Source organism: Quercus lobata, chromosome 2 (assembly GCF_001633185.2).
Source record: "Quercus lobata isolate SW786 chromosome 2, ValleyOak3.0 Primary Assembly, whole genome shotgun sequence".
Classification (NCBI taxonomy): Eukaryota; Viridiplantae; Streptophyta; class Magnoliopsida; order Fagales; family Fagaceae; genus Quercus; species Quercus lobata.
The window spans coordinates 78,630,843-78,647,521 of record NC_044905.1 but is presented as its reverse complement, the minus strand read 5'-3'; the positions used below and the strand labels follow the sequence as shown (position 1 = coordinate 78,647,521).

The following is a 16,679-nucleotide window of genomic DNA, read 5'->3' as shown; positions in this document are numbered from 1 at the left end:
TACTGTTCCTTTGTTAATAAGATCCGTTGATTATCAAAAAAGAAAGTTATGACATTAGAAGAGAAAGAGATAATCCTCTCAAAAAAATTTTAATAAAAAATAACAAATTGAAGAAAGGTCCACGTGTAGGACTTGGAGCAAGTCAGCAAACTAACCCTGTTATAAAAAGCAAACTAGTTCTATCTTTTCTCTCCCAAAAGAAAAAAAGAGAAAAAAAAAAGAAGCAGACCGAGTAACTAGCGAGTTCGGACGCCAGAGGGAGAGAGAGGAAAGGGTAAAGATTCACCTGTGGTGGGTGCCGGATGTGTTGCTTTATCTGCGGAGCCTAGGGGCGCCGTCTGTGACTATGTGATGCTGTAATTTTTTTAATGATAAATAAAGAACAACAGACCCTCCGTCAAATTCAAAGTAAGTAAGTGAATTTTTTTTTTTTGGTTATGAGAAGGGAGCAAAAATTACAAACTTTTTTCTTCTTTTATTTTTATGTAAAATTGTTAAAATAACATTTAATTACAGTTATATACTTATATATAGAATCAATCACTAATTGGATCGGATTGTAAGTTTGTAACCCTGTATTGAATTTCAGAATAATAGAATAAAATTTCAGCTTGCGCCGTCCTATCATCATCAATAATTCAACATGGCGAGCGCAAATCTACCAGAAAGCTTGGTGGAAGACATCCTGTCAAGGCTTCCCGTGAAATCTCTGAAGCGATTCACGTGTGTAAACAAGTCATGGTCTACTCTTTTCCAAAACCCAGGTTTCATTGCCAAACACCACCGTCATTTTTCTCAAAAAAACCCAACTCTTCTTGTCAGTCATCGAGAACTTATCACCAAAAACACTGTCTTGTCTTCGCACCCTGTTTCTAATGATAATGGCAGTCTTGATCTCAATCTGGAAACCCCTTTTTTCAATGATGACATGCAGGAACTGAACATATTGGGTGCCTGCATCAACGGGGTAATTTGCCTCTACGATCGTCCCTTTCTGATTTCTAATCAACATCCCAATGATGATCTCTACCGCATAGCCTTATGGAATCCAGCAATCAGAGAATTCAAGGTCCTTCCCACACGTCATGTTCATTGTCCATCTCACGTGGACTACACATATGAAGGTTTTGGATTTGGTTATGATCACAAATCTAACGACTACAAGGTGGTTAGAATCGTCTCGTTTTGGGATGATTCAATTGTAGGACCAGACCGTCCTCCTCTAGTTGAGGTTTACACACTAAGTACTGATTCTTGGAGGCAGATTGACACCGTTTTAGATGCTTCAATCTTAAGTGATCCTTGTAAATCTGAAATATACTTGAATGGAGCTTATCATTGGTTGGCTTATCGCAGCGAGCAACCTTGGCCACACGGTGATACTGAGCTTATTATATCCTTTGACATGAGCAACGAGGTTTTTCAAATAATAAGGATGCCAGAGTTGGAAGATGTTTCTGGCATGATTCTGAAAAATTTTTCTGTGTTAAATGATTGTCTTGCTTTGATTTTTTATAGTGCAGAAGAGACTGTGACGGCGAAAAACTTTGATATATGGATGATGTATGAATATGGGGTCAAGGAGTCTTGGATCAAACAATTTGTAGTAGGACCATTAGTTGGAATTGAGAGGCCATTAGGATTTGCCAAGAATGGTGAGCTTCTTTTGGTGGGTAACAATGGACGGGTAGTTTTGTATAACTTTGGTTCTGGAGAAACTAAGAATCTTGAAGTTGGAGGGCTTCCAGACTCGTTTCATGCATTGCAGACTATAGCTTATGTGGAGAGTATAGTTTCAATCACAAGTAGAATTGTGTTTCAGAATTAGAGTTCCTGGGTTCCTAATTATTTTTATACCATAGGTTTTGCCTTTTTAATTTCATTTTTGCATTATTATTTTTTATGCATTGGAATTGTGATAGAATTTTGGGGGATGGAAATTATGTGAAAATTTTTGTTTATTTATCTAGCATTGTTTATATTGCGAAAATCTGTGCTACCCGTGATTTTTGGTCAAACTAGAGTTGGATTTATTTAAGCAATTGGGTAGACTTTTGTGCATAACATTTCAACTATTACTTTGCTCTCTCAATAAGACCCAGTTTGATTTGGGTGATTTTGGTAGAGATATAAAAGAGGGAGAGAAAAGTGAAGAGAAAACAATATTTTGGTGTGTTTCATTAGAGAAGAAAATGGGAGTGAAAACTGATGGGACATGGGTGCCTTCTCCCCGAACCCCCCAAAATGCAATCTTCCCAAAATAGGTAGAAAATTGGGGAGAAAAGGTGAGGGACAAGAAGTCCCCTTGTGCAAAATTGTCTTCTATTTCTTCTCAATGCTTAATAGTTCTCGTTCTTTTTTTCTTCTGTTTTGGTGGTGGTGTTTTTTTATCCGTTTTTTCTCCCTTATTTTGTTTTGGATTCTTGTCTTTTTTTTTTTTTTTTTTCCTTTTAAATTTTAATAATGAAGTGGCATCTATACACAATTTTTAATTAAAAAAAATTAATGTGACGGTTTGCTTCAATGGATGGAATGGAACTATGAACTTCAAACAGGAGAATCCATTTCGAAATTAATAGCTTTGTGCAGCCAAACACCTGATTGTTATGGTTTCTTTCATTTTAAGCACGAATTGGCAAGTCTAATCATCTCTCTTTTTGGATTCGGAGTGACTCAACGGCAGCCTCATTACTGGCCAATCGAATCTAATAAGATCTGTTGGTGGCGCCCCTCATGCCTGTCTGCTTTGTGAGGCACATAGTGGGGAGCCTAAAATTTGTCTTTTGGCGGACAAAAAAAAAAAAAAAAAAATACTAAGCATTTTCTTTCATTGTAGAATATCAATTTCTATAATGTGTAGTCTAAAAAAGTACTATAAACAAAATTCTAAATTTTTTTTAAAAAGGTTAAATGTTGAAAAGGCGAAATCTGTTATAAGTGATTTAGAGGTACTCTGCGTTACAATAATGACTCTAAGAGTGCGTTTAAATTTTTTTTTTTTTTTTTTTTTTTTCAGCGAATGAACAGTAAAAATACTGTTCATGTACTGTGCGGGAGACAAATTTTACTGTTTATGCACTGTTTGAGCACTGTTTATGGGACCCACAATCACTTTATTCAGAAAAAAATATTAAAAATGGGTCCCACGGTACTATTTACACATTTAAAAATTATTTTGCTACAGTGTTTTTCAGTTTTCAGTTTCAGTTTTCAGTTTTCAGCTGTATCCAAACGGACCCTAACTATTGAATCGGATGCAATTCCGTTTTGGAAATGAAACATGTATAATTGAAGTCGGGGACTTTCGACATGTGAGAATCAGTTGTTTATTGAAGCTCCACAGACTCTGAATAGAGGTGTTCTTCATGTCTGCCTCATGCATATACACAAACATGATAAAATTAGCCGTAATTCTCCATTGTCATTTTGAATGCTTCGCTATTAAAAGTCTTCTTTGTTTGTTAGAAGTTTGGCACAAATACAATTCTGACTAAATATTTTACAGAGTGCATGAACAAAGCCTAATTAATTTTGATTTAGTGCCCTTTTTTCTCAGAATTAATTGAAAAATAGGTGTTTGATTACTGTTGTGTTTAGGTGATTTCAATCGATAAAATAGCATATGATATACCCATGCATACATCACCATTTTTGTAGAAATACCGTTATAATGCCCACTTTTCAAAAAATTCATGTCATGCCCATTCATACTATTTTTTATATAAAATATGCATACCATGTCCATTTTTCAAAAAAATACATGACCTCACCATTTTTGTAAAATGTACCCTTACCATGTCCTTTTTTTCAAAAATACATTTTTGTAAAATACATCTTTTCTCTTTACATTAAAAAAAATATGTACCTTTTTCTTTCAAAATATATGTATGTATATACATGTGTATGCTCATATACACATGTACATATGTGTATTTAGATATATGCAATTATACCCATAAATACGTGCATGCCACTTTTATACAATATATATATATATGTATGTAAATACTCATTTTTCACCCAAAAATTCTTATTTTCTCCCCCCAAAGCTTTTTCATATATTCATTATTTTCCTACCAAAAAAAAAAAAAATTAGAAAATAAAAAGTTTTTGTGTCCATAGGTTTTGTAAAATATTACTCCCACATTTTTTAGAAGTACTTGTATAAAAACACAATTCTTTGTCACATTTCCTGCATTAACGTATCATGAATCATCTTAGAAATTCACCTAAATAAATAGCCCAATTTTTGGAGCTCTTCCCATTTATTTGTAAAAAATAGGAGCATACTTTTATTTCTTAAACATGATCTCACACAAGTTTCTTTTCTTGTTTCCCCATTTGACATCTTTCCAAATGTATCCCCTCTCTCCCTTATCCCTTTCTTTGGGAATGGCTTCAGAAAGGTTACCCACTCATCAAAATCATCAAAACCATCAAACGAAGAAAAAAGATAGCTGTGGCGATTGGCGAGAGATCAGGGCGGTGGCGATCAGCAACGGTGGCGAGAGATCAGAATATGTTTATTTATGGATACCCATTACCTAGGCCCAAATAAGGTAACGACGAAATTCTTACATTTTCATTATTCCTATGATCCCAAAGCAACAGCAATGTTGAGGAAAAGCCGAGTTCTTCGTCAGCCACAATCTCTCTAGTTTCCCCACAGAGCATGAACCTTTAGGCCCTTTTCTCATTTGGGTGTCTCTAGTTTTACCAAAGAAAACAATATACACACTTCTAGCAGCCAAAACAAAGCTCTGCTGAACCGACGGTAATGTGTTTTAGTTCTTTATCAGATGGTTTGATGATTTGATCAAATGAGAAAAAAAGGGAGAGTGAGAGCAGCCAGAGGCAAGGAGAGAGAAAAAATGACTAAAATATAAAATCCAAGTGTTAATGCACGGTTGCAATGGTCCATTTATGTAAAATTTTATATCCACTGCTGTAGGTATTTTTTTTGGTCAAAATGTGTAAAATAAAAGATTTTTTGTATTTTGGTGGATGCTCTAACCTTGCTTATATACATGATTATTGTAGATTGTGCATTTAATATTTTTTGGTAGTGTTGGGTCTAAAGAGAGAGAGAGGGTAGTAAGTGAGGAAATAATAAAAAATTGTAAATGAATTAATATTTTATTAAATAGATGTGTAGAATAGATAGATTGATGTTGATATTTTGTAAAAATAAATGTGTAAAATATAAAAAGTTAAATTTTTTTTTACAAAATAGCGGGAAAGTTTGGATAAGCTTATGCCGTTGGTCTTAGTTTCTCAAAAAAGTTTAGACATTTTTTGGGTTTATCCAAAAATCAATGCCACGAAATACATGGCGGGAAAACTAGACCAATGAACCGCCAAAATTGAAAATTGAGCTGCATTTAGCTGTACTTAAATCAGTTGTCATAAGCAACATAAATCACCAACCAAAACCAAAAAACAAAAAACAGAAGCTACAGTCACCTGATCATTTTACTTCAGGAATTGAAGGTGGTCGCTTGGGTTTTCACATAAAACTTCGAAGCAGGTTCTTAACCAAATATTTTGTTTCTTTAAAAGCTTTTTAATATCAGATTTTTTATGTACATTCCCTCTGTCTAGGGCTGAGATAATTGAATCTTTATGTCTGAAAAATTGTTTGAATAGAATCTATGTCTGAAAAATAAAATGTAGCTCAATAGTTAATTATTATTATTATTATTATGACTTGTACATCAGAGCATGTCTTAAGTATCCGCTTATGTGTGAAATTTTGAACTTGGTTCTGTGTTTTTTTCTGCTGCTTGAAATTAGTTTTGCCTGATAAAAGTGTTGGACTTGGATGCTGATATTATGGTCCTTGAGCATTCACATTGGGAATGCTATATGCCATATTTTGGTTCAATTTAGCATAAAAGTCCAAAACAACCTCTGCATCCAGACTTGTAAAAAGCTACTATTGCAAAAATATTTGGAATTGTGCTACAGTGCGATTCTACACTGTAGCTGAATTGTAAAACAAAATATGATATTTTATTCTAATATGTCTTAATCTGATAAAAAAAAAAATGCATTCATCATAAAGTAGACTCTATATGTTGAAATTCTATTTCATCTATAATTTTTTTTTTCTAACCTTTCACAAAGCCAAGGAAGCAAAATGTGTGTAAAATAAGTACTAAAATGGAGGAGCTCAGCCCGTTTGTGAACTGTGAACTGATTATATTTCACTTGAGGTAACAGCATGATTAGAGCGCACAAGTTATGCAAATATGGCACATTATCAATTAATTTGAGTATATCCTTAGGGAAATATGTGTTATCATGGTTCACTAACCTATGTGGCAACAAATGGTTATCATGGTTATTGGTTAGAGTGCTCTTGGATATTTTAGGGTGTGTTTGATGACACATAGGAAGTACAAATATTTATCATGCTCATATGATACATAATACATACCAAGCATTTTATCACATGTAATTTTGGGTGTAGGAAGTCCTTTGTTTTAAGTCTGTTTAATTTTGTTTTAAGGGTGTTTCTTTGGCTGCCTGAAGTCTGTTTTCAGTTATATGCTTCTGAAGTCTGGTAGTTATTTATGTGGCTGTTTTATGTCTGTTTCAGTGGCAGAATTTGTCAAATCTGTTCTGGGGCTGTTTTAAGCTATTTAAGTGTGTTTAATTTTTCTGGTAGCTGTCTATGAGGATGTTTACTGATGTTTATGTTGCTGTTTTTATGTCTGTTTCAGTGGCAGAATTTGTCAAATCTGTTATGGGGCTGCTTTAAGTATGTTTTAAGGTATTTAAGTGTGTTTAATTTTTCTGGTAGCTGTTTATGTGGCTGTTTACTGCTGTCTATGTGGCTGGGTTTTTTTTTTTTTTTTTTTTTTGTGTTTGGCTGACTAAAGTAGATATCATTTCGGTTACCAAAGCTGTAAAGTTAATGCCCTTTCTAGATTGTATACACGGTGTTATTATTAAGTTTTTGGATGCTCTTTTTGTGATGAATCATACATCAGTATGTAAAGTTTATATAATAGAATATGTAAGTATTCTATTCATAAGTCTTAACATCAATTTTTTTATAAAAACTGTATTCTATATAGGAACATAGATTGTATATTTTATAAGTTGCTATATTGTTAGTTTTATGTTCTCTAAACCTTTATTAATTATTTTCCTGTTTAATAATAGTGATAATTTCCTAATACTATTGTCTTCAAGGTTGTCTCTATGGATCGCTCTCTTTTTCGCAATTTGCTTTTTGATGACTCAGATGAGGATGAGATAATAAGGCAAATTCTTAAGGATTCAACATCACCATGTAAACGTCGTTGGTATATCGAACGTGATTGTTTGGCAAGCCATAAAAGACTTTATTTCGAACGTGGATTGCATCTAGATACAAGTATGTGGATTTTTAAAGTTAGCAGGTTGAGTACATTGATATTGGATAGGTTGCATGTATATATATGTATGTGGATTTTAAAAATCGGTAGGTTGAGTATATTGATATTTGACAGGTTGCATATATATATATATATGTGGATTTTTTAAGTTGGCAAGTTGAGTACATTGATATTTGGTAGGTTGCATATATATGTATGTGTATTTTTAAAATTAGTAAGTTTGAGTAAATTAATATTTGACAGGTTCTATATATATGTGTTCATGTGTGTGGATTATTAAAGTTGGTAAGTTGAATATATTGATATTTGGCAGGATGCATCTATAAATATGTATGTAGATTTTACATTGATATTTGGCAGGTTCTTTCTCAAAAAAAAAAAAAAAAAAAAAAAAAAAAGGTAGGTTGTTTAGAATAGTTGTTGAATTTGAAAAAAAAAATGATTGTTGGAAAGAAATGATAAAGGCAAAGGAAAATGTGACCGTTGGAATCAAAATGACTATTGGAAAGATTAAAAAATAATATTTTAATAAAATGGTAAAATAATAGAGTTTTGGGATTTTTGGTATATTGTAAAATGGTATTGTATAAATAATAAAATAGTTTTTTGAGATAGTAAAATAGGATAAGATAGCATTCTTGTATGTGAATGCTCTTAGCACTCAAACTGGTTGTAACATGGATTTTGGCCCAAGTAGAACATGATATAATGTTAAGTTCAAATGTCTTGCACAAGTATGTAATGTGGAAAATTGGGTTAAAAGAAAATAAGATACTATTATGAATGTAGAACCATATGCACAACCTGATCTATATTTTCTCTTTGTGGCAAAGTAGGCATGGCGCAGCGAGGGCGCAGTGACATGAATCTCAAGGGTTCTAGAAGTAAGAAGAAAAAAATGGTTGACAATAGTAATTGGAGGCCATGGTCAGAGCTCCCTGTGGGTTTGCTTGATCAGATAACGAAGTCACTAGGTGCTGTAGGCCATCTAATGTTTGGCTGCGTCTGCAGAAGATGGAGGTTGTATGCTGTAGCACACAGGCAAGAGTTTATGATATCCCAACCTCCACTCGTTGTCTTCTTATCAGATCACGCTCAGAGAGCTTGTTACTTCTATGACATCTTTGATCAAAGGTTGTACAAGGCAACATTGCCTAACCTTGTTGGCAAATCAATTTCTGGGTTAACTTGTGGGTACATGATCATGAAAGATAAGAAAGAAAGGAAAGATTCTCCAATTTGGCTTCTGAATCCTTTTACAAGACATGAACTCCGTTTTCCTTGCCCTCCTAAGCCTTATTCTGCTATCATCCTTGCATCTTTAGGTACACCTTCCCAGGAGTTCATTATTGTAGCTATTAACCAATTTATACAATTTTGTAGATCCACAGATGTCAGTTGGACTGTCCATGATTTGAATGACACTTTTTTTAGCAGTTCTACAGACTGTTCTGGGCAACGATGGTTTGAAGATGGAGTTGTGTTCAAGGGTAAGATATACGTTTTAACTAATCTTGGTGAAATTGGGGTACTAAACCTGAATTCTCATCCTTATGTGACCCTGCTGGAAGTAAAACGCATTGGAGATTGGAGTTCTAGAATGAAGTTGCTTGCTTTTGATGACAAGCTCTTAATGATTCATAGATTTGACTCATTTCTGTGGACATTTGAAGTTTATGAGCTAAATTTTGCGAAGATGAAATGGGTGAAGATGCAAAACTTGAAAGATGAAGCTTTGTTTCTAAGTCTTAAGACCTCAGGATATAGCAACGTAACCAAATGGAGTGGTAGCCAACAACCTATGAATTGCATTTACAATCTTTTAGTGGTAAAATACGAATACACCTTACAATTCTTGGATGGTAATTTCTCAAACTTTCCCAAATCTTTCCCCCTCCTGAAAGAAGAATGTGATACTTGCTTTGCATTAGAGTTAGAAGTTCCAAGGTGCAGAATATCTCTCCCAGGTGCTAACTTTAATACTTTATCCTGGTATTTTCCAAATCTGTCTTGCAACGTGGACGCTCTCTCTGATAACTACTTAACTAGTTAAGATTTCTCATTGTTCATGATGCTATCTCTTATGACTAGTTAGAATTACATGTTGATCATGTACCCTGCTTGATCAATCATTTTGGCAAGGCTTGAAGCTTATATATATTTTGTTGCTTTTCATTTCCCTATTTTTGTAACTCATTGGTTATCATTGAGAGAATTTTTTGCAACTTGGGTAGCTAGAGCCTATTTTTTCTTTTTCTTTTTTTCAGTTTTTTTTATTATATATAAATCTTTCAGAAATTCGATTTTATTATTGTTAGATCAGTAGTCCTTCTGCTTTTGTGAGTTCACTACCACCACTCCACTTGTGGATGTAGATAAAGGAAAATAAAAAGGGGCTGGGGTCAGAGCTTTATTTTTGAACAATTTATGCTTGTTTTTTCTTTTTATTTTTTTAATATGTAACAATTGTGTATTTGTTTTAGTTGGAACTATGTTTTCACTATAAACTAATTGATATCTTGGTATAATGATTAAAGAATAATCATAATGGAGTGGATGCAATAAATTAAAATTCTATGGTATTTATTTATTTATATAAAAAGTAGGAACAAAACAATCGTGTCAATAATCAATATTACAAAATGGATCATAGAGCGTACAAGATGGGACATAGAGCTGGGCAGCATTGTCTAATGACAGGCTAACAGCAAAGATGAAAGATGGAGGATTTCAAAAGTTCAATCAGCCTTCATTAATGCTCCCCTCTTTAGCAAAAAGATCAGCACAAAGGCTGACTTCTCCGTAGCAAAAATGAGGAGAAACACTAGAGAGATTAGACTCCCAAACACAAGGGAATTTTATTTAAACATATAAATAAATGAAGATCTCAAATCCAAATCTAAATCAACCCCAATTTCTTTGTATTAAAAATTATCACATTTTGATCGAGTAGTATTATATACGTAAATACTAGAAGTAAGACAAAATTTGTAGAGAGAGAATACCTTCCATGGCTTTAAATACAAAATAGAAATTATAAATTTCAGGGAGAGAGAGATTAAAGAAGAAATTATATGGTTTGATTGAATTTATCTGGAATATCCCTCATCTACATAGTATTACATTAATTTGTCCCAATTTGGTCCTTCATTAGCTAGCTCTTTTTACCGATTTTCTTCTTTTGGTCAACATTATTGTGCTCAATCATATAACTTGCATGCATGCGCACGCACACACACGTAGAGATAAAAAAATCCCAAATTCAAATCCAAAACAATCTTTGAATCTGCAATTCAAATTACCAAAACTTCAAATGAGAAATAAAATTACCATATCTTGTTCAAACAATATTTGATATATATGAACTGGAAGCAAGAAAGAGACAGAGAAAGAATACCTTCTGTGGTTTTATTTAAAGAGCAAATATTATGGATTTTAGAGAGAAATTGAAAAGGAAACTTTGGGTTTAAAATAAATAAATAAAATAAAAATAAAAATCAAATTTGTAGTAAACCCTTGCTTTTTAAAATAGGAAAATTATTAGATACTCTCGAAGTACTATAAATGCGTACTCTTTCCTCTCACATGAATGGTAGTACGTATTTATGGTACTTCGGGAGTATACAATAATTTTCCTTTAAAATATATAAAATTTTAGGAAGTTATTTAATTTTAATGGGAGGGATTTTAGGAAGTAAGCAATTAAGTAATCTCCCTTACTTATTGTAACTATCGAATTTATTACATAAAAAAATAAGTCTTTCTACGAGATAAATTTGAAGGAAAATTATTGCGTACTTTCAGAATATCATTAATGCATACTCCTTTCTCTCACATAAATGGTGGATCTTACTAATTAAATTCATGGTAAGACCTATCATTCATGTGAGAGGAGAGAGCACGCATTTATAGTACTTCGAGAGTATCTAATACTTTACCAAATTTGAAGTACATATAGATAAAGTTAAGGAAACCATACTAGCTAGTATGAGAGTTTGCCTTGAAATTGACTGTACTATACACACAATACTGTTAAAAACCCAACTTCGAGTATTTATTACCTTTAAATAAATTTAACTTGTACAACTCTAACATATCACGTTCACCATTTCCTTGCTAAACTTTATAGGATTTGAAACTGTAGCTACTTGCAACTAATTTCTCGATCAACTTTATATTGTTTGTCTACTTTGTATCCGTTCCTTGTCACTAAGGATCATTTGGCTATTTTCATCACAAATAAGCACAATCTAATATAAATCATTCAATACTCTTTGAGATCCAAAGTATCTCAATGACCAAGCACGCTACAATATCATTGCTCATTAGGATCAATCATGCTCCCATTGTAAGACTAGTACTTGTTAGAAGTATGTGATTAAATAATTAAATTCACCATATTTCAATAGTTTAAACTTTTGGGACAATCAATAATTTAATATAGTATTATAGCAAGAGGTGATAAAAACATTCGAATCCAAAACCCAAGATTATAATAGTTTATTATTATATGATAAGACAAAATGTAGATGTGCATTATTAACCTCTTTGTAATATAATTTTTTTTCAGCGACCCAAAATCATTTCGAGGGTTTTCTTTTTAATTTTTTATTAATCTTCACATGCATATCCTGCGCTGGATAGTAGAGGATAAAATCCTTTTATCTTGTTTTTGGAACAGCTGAACAGCCAACACGACACTATTGATGTGCCACAAACTTTGGGAAATAAATACTTGGAAAGTTTGAAGATTTCTTTTAAACTAAAACCAAAGATACATAAGTATAAGTGCTGTGGGGTGTGAGGGGCAAGGGTTGAAGTTCAAGTCTTCAGGAGGGAACTTCACACACATATACACTTAGATTAAGTTAGAGTATAATTTATATATTGTAAAAAATAAAAAACCAAAGATACACAAAAAAAACAAAAAAAGTACATTTTTTTAATCTCAAATTTTTTTTTTAATGGCCTTTCCCTCTGTTTATTTGAGCATTGGTTTTAAGGTTTTTTTTTTTTTTTTTTTTTTGGGGGGGGGGGGTGGTGGGGGGGTGGACTTATTGTCTCTAAGGCCTTTCATTTTCCTACTACCATCTGTCATCTAATTAATGTTGGGTTTTATTGTGTCAATATGTCATGTTCAAGTTAAGGTGCATGCATGAGTAAATTGTTTTTTTGTGTACAGAGTATGTGTACTATGTGATTGAAGAAATGTCAGAATGAGTAGAATTTATATGGTGCTCTTATTGTGATATTTTTGCAGCAGCAATTGTGCCTAAAAAAAGAAAATGTAGCTCAATAATCAGTTTTGTTATGCCTTGTATCTCAAAGCACGTTTTAAGCATCTGTATATATGTGTAATTTTACACTTCCTTGGTGAGAGGTTGACATCTTCTAAGATGAATAATATAACATGCTATAAGTCTAAATGTGTAGCACAAGCGTGTAGATGTTTATTTAGATTAGAATCTGATCAATATTTCTTTTTGTGGGAAGGTAGGCAGAGAGTCAGAGACATGAATCTCAAGGGGCAAAAATTCCTTTATTGCATTTTGTTTATCGAAAAATTTCCTTAATCACATTCTTTTTCGTTCTGTGTATCAAAAAAATATATCTTCTTTTCTTAATTACATTCTTCTTATTTCGTTTATCGATAAAACTAGACCCATTATTTTTTTAGTTTATCAAAAAAAATTTAAGCCACGAAATGAATGTCAGTTAAATTGACGACCACCGATTCCACTGAACTTCCAAACCAAGTTATCATATCAAACCTAAAAAAAATTAAGTCTGGTTTGAATTTTGATTGCTTTACGGCAATAATGCATCTTATAAGCGGGTGACATGAAACAAGAACATACCCCAAAACAAAGAGTCATAGACAAAACTAGCTATAGCCACCGGATCATCACTACAAGACGTTAAGGTGAACCCCCTCCCCCATTCTAAATTTTCCTTTTGGTAAGTCCCCATTCTAAATTTTCTACATACTGTGCAGCTCAATAATCTACTTTATCATTCTGTTTACCTCGTAGCATGTTATATGAGTCGATATATCTGTCATTTTGCACTTCCTTAGTTATGTACTTACGTTTTTTCTATGCTTTTCTATGATGAGTATTTTATGGGGTTTTGGCAAATGGTGTGGTCAATGCTGGGGAGAATACTATGCTATACATAAGTGGGTGTAATGATTCTGAATCTATTAGTTTTTTTTAATTAGTGTTATATATGAGAAAGACCAGGGATACAACTTTTGTGCAATAATTCTAATCATAATTTTGATGTAATAGACTATAAGTGGTAAAGAAAATATGGTGGATCTATATATAAGTGATTGTCTACCATGCATAAACGTCCAATTCAACAAGTTGTGACAAATAGTAAGGACCTAGAAGGATTAGTTAGGGGTGGCAATTCGTGTTTGCGTGTTGGGTTGAGCTGTAAGTATTATGTTATATGGGTCAACTCGAACCTGACCTGTTTAATAAACGGGTCAGGATTCCTCAACCATAACATGACCTGTTTATTAAACGGGTAACCCAACACGACAAATTTAACCCATTTAATTAGTAGGTCATAATAGGGTTGACATAAATGACTTGTTAATAACCTGTTTGAATAATAAATCCTAACTAACCCGAACAACCTGTTTAATTAATAGGTTAAACTTAACCCGAATAACCTGTTATCAACTCTCATACATCTAAAATTATAATTCAACCATAAATCAAGTAATAAAAATTCAAATAATAACGAAAGCAAATATTCTTTCATTCCTTCAAAATAAAATTACTAGTCCAAAAGGTTCCAACCTCCATACAATCAAATTTAATAATATGTCAAAGTGCCATAATAATAAAAACCAAAATTATTACATGGCATCCAAGAGCCATATAAAAAACTTTAAAGACATTACATATTAAGAAATTAAAAACCAAAATGATTACATATATGGCATATCAAAATATCCATAATGGCAAAATCCAAGTGCCATATCAAAAAGTAAAAGTCATCATTGATTAAGGGACTGGATTCATTGAGGGTTCCATTGAAGAGGTGTCTTCCTTGTTCTCATCCTTATTGATATTCATGTTCATTATATCTTCAATGAGCTCTTCCAATTGTGATTGTGCAAGTTCTACATCAAAAAAATTTAATGAAACATTAAAAACTTATCAAAGCATTATAAATAAGAAATTTAGAAATAGTGGATAATCAAGCAATTGAATCAATTAAATAAATAATAGCCATTCGCATAGTAGTAATTACAAGTAATGAACTTGTGCTGTCTACCAAGTATGCCAAAACAACATCTATAAACAAATGTATTCTGCCAAAACAACATCTATACAACAATTTATATCCAGGGTAAACTAAGACCTTGGTTTATTGTTCTATACTACTATTTGACATTTTATGGAAATGAAGGTATCATATCATATACTAAATTACCGAAAAACAAAACAAAATTAAAACCTATTAGAACCCAACACAAATTTCTAGTAGGTTTCTCTAACTTACTGTTATAGTGTTATACAAGACCAGTGAAAGGGGTATTAACAATAACATTTTCATTTAACATGAACATAGAAGAAAAAGTTGATCAGGCCAATATTCATTCTTTCCTTAATCTGTAAGTTCATTAGAGATTGGGTCATAAGTTGCTGCCATGACTCATAACGTCAATCAGACCTTGCTACCATGATTCATAACGTATATCAAACCATAAAATGGGTAGTGGAGTAGAACATTGAAAGGACAAATGAAGCATTCTACTAGATTTATCATCAAAATAAAATTTGACTTTTAAAGATAATAGTATGGAATGTTGTTTGCACTGAAGCACAATCAGGTGAATCATCTCACCTGAGACAAAGTTTCCCATTTATATCTATCCTATAATTAGATTTTTATTTTCAAAAAATCATCATAAAACTTAAAACTCATTCAGCCAACATGTAAATAAAAAATACATTACCTATATCAGCATATAACTAGTCTCTTGTACAAACCAATGCCTCCACAACATCAGGCTTAAGTGCACTCCTGAATTGATCAATGACTCCTCCCCCAACACTAAAAGTGGATTTTGAAGCAACCGTAGAAATAGGAATGCTCAAAATATCACGAGCCATGGCAACAAGTTCTGGATATCGAAATTCATTTCCTTTCCAAAAAGCTAGTATGTCTAGTTTTGCATTCCTATCCACTCTTGGTTCATCCAAGTAGAGCTCCAATTGTGTTTTTTGTGCTTCCCTACCCACATCCATACTATGAAAGGAATCAAATTCCTACATATAAAAACAATATAATAAATGTTAATCTAAGTAGAATATAAATCTCATAATATAAATTAAAATGAAAAAGAAAAGAATAATAATAAAATAACATACTTGCATCATAGACAAAGATCCCTCATTAGCATAATGTTCTTCAGTTTCTTGAGTAGCTTGACCAGCCATTCCGGAAGATGTTGAAGGTGTAGGAACATTACTCACATATTCTCCAAACAAAGCAAATAATTTCTCACGAACCTTCAAATATTGGAGTGAACTACCATACCCATAAAGCTTTTGATAGCACCAATCAATAAATGGCAGCTTATACCTAGGGTCCAAGACCACTGTTACGGCCAAAACAACACTAAACTCTATCCAATACTTCTCAAATTTCACAAGCATTTGATCTGCCATTTTTCTCATATACTCATCCTCACTATCACTTTCTTTCTTCAAGGTAAAATAAACAATAAAAACTTGTGGAAAATACAAGTTAGCTGTTGGATATTTTGTGCTAGAAAAGACTAAGGTAGCATCATAAAAAAAAGCCAAGAACTTCTTAATTTTTTCTGCCTTTTTTCACTCATCAACAGTAGGACAATGCTAAAAATTATAGTCAGTTAACTCTAGGTGTTAAAAAGCATGTCAATAATAGAGAGCACTTTGAAGCATTAAAAATGTAGAATTCCATCTAGTAGGCACATCTTGCCTTAAACCTTTCTTACTATCCAAATCCATTTGTTTAACAGATTTATAAAAACTTTTTTTTCCTCCCTTGTGAGCCTCTTACATACTTAATGCTCTCACGAATTTTTTGGACAACAACATCAATTTCTTTCAAACCATCTTGTACAACCAAAGTGAGAATATGAGCACAACAACGAAGATGAAAAAATTCACCATTACAAACAAGTGCTTTCTTATTTATCAATTGAGTTCTTAGCATGTCAATAGAAACATCATTGGAAGAAGCATTGTCCAATGTCACACAAAAAATCTTATTCTCAATACCCCA

General features: G+C 32.6%; 2 protein-coding genes across 10 annotated transcripts; both read left to right on the top strand.

Annotated features, from left to right (window-relative positions):
- The first annotated feature begins 215 nt into the window (after positions 1–215).
- LOC115978317 (F-box/kelch-repeat protein At3g06240-like) lies at positions 216–2,021 on the top strand. Of its 2 annotated transcripts, none has more exons than XM_031100337.1 (2): positions 216–408; positions 611–2,021. In XM_031100337.1, exon 2 carries the CDS (start codon positions 644–646, stop codon positions 1,826–1,828), a length of 1,185 nt encoding a protein of 394 aa, XP_030956197.1. In that variant the 5' UTR covers positions 216–408; positions 611–643; the 3' UTR covers positions 1,829–2,021. The 2 variants fall into 2 exon arrangements, with proteins under 2 accessions (XP_030956197.1, XP_030956196.1); XM_031100336.1 differs by having other exon boundaries at positions 590–2,021.
- A 2,327-nt stretch (positions 2,022–4,348) lies between these two features.
- LOC115976748 (putative F-box protein At4g17565) lies at positions 4,349–9,745 on the top strand. 8 transcript variants are annotated; one of them, XM_031098223.1, is made up of 4 exons: positions 4,350–4,559; positions 6,726–6,775; positions 7,201–7,384; positions 8,222–9,744. In XM_031098223.1, the coding sequence occupies exons 3-4, from the start codon at positions 7,210–7,212 to the stop codon at positions 9,436–9,438; spliced, it is 1,392 nt and encodes a 463-aa protein (XP_030954083.1). In that variant the 5' UTR covers positions 4,350–4,559; positions 6,726–6,775; positions 7,201–7,209; the 3' UTR covers positions 9,439–9,744. The 8 variants fall into 8 exon arrangements, with proteins under 8 accessions (XP_030954079.1, XP_030954083.1, XP_030954085.1 ...); XM_031098225.1 differs by lacking the exon at positions 4,350–4,559 and adding an exon at positions 5,394–5,527 and having other exon boundaries at positions 6,726–6,763; positions 8,222–9,745; XM_031098220.1 differs by lacking the exon at positions 4,350–4,559 and adding an exon at positions 5,395–5,527.
- Positions 9,746–16,679: the final 6,934 nt, after the last annotated feature.

Excerpts from the sequence above, each read along its gene's own strand:
- LOC115978317 (XM_031100337.1), top strand. The coding sequence starts at position 644 with ATGGCGAGCGCAAATCTACCAGAAAGCTTGGTGGAAGACATCCTGTCA.
- LOC115976748 (XM_031098219.1), top strand. The coding sequence starts at position 4,530 with ATGGATACCCATTACCTAGGCCCAAATAAG. Across the intron at positions 4,560-7,200 it reads ATTACCTAGGCCCAAATAAG|GTTGTCTCTATGGATCGCTC; the intron begins GTAACGACGAAA and ends ATTGTCTTCAAG. Across the intron at positions 7,385-8,221 it reads TGGATTGCATCTAGATACAA|GCATGGCGCAGCGAGGGCGC; the intron begins GTATGTGGATTT and ends GTGGCAAAGTAG.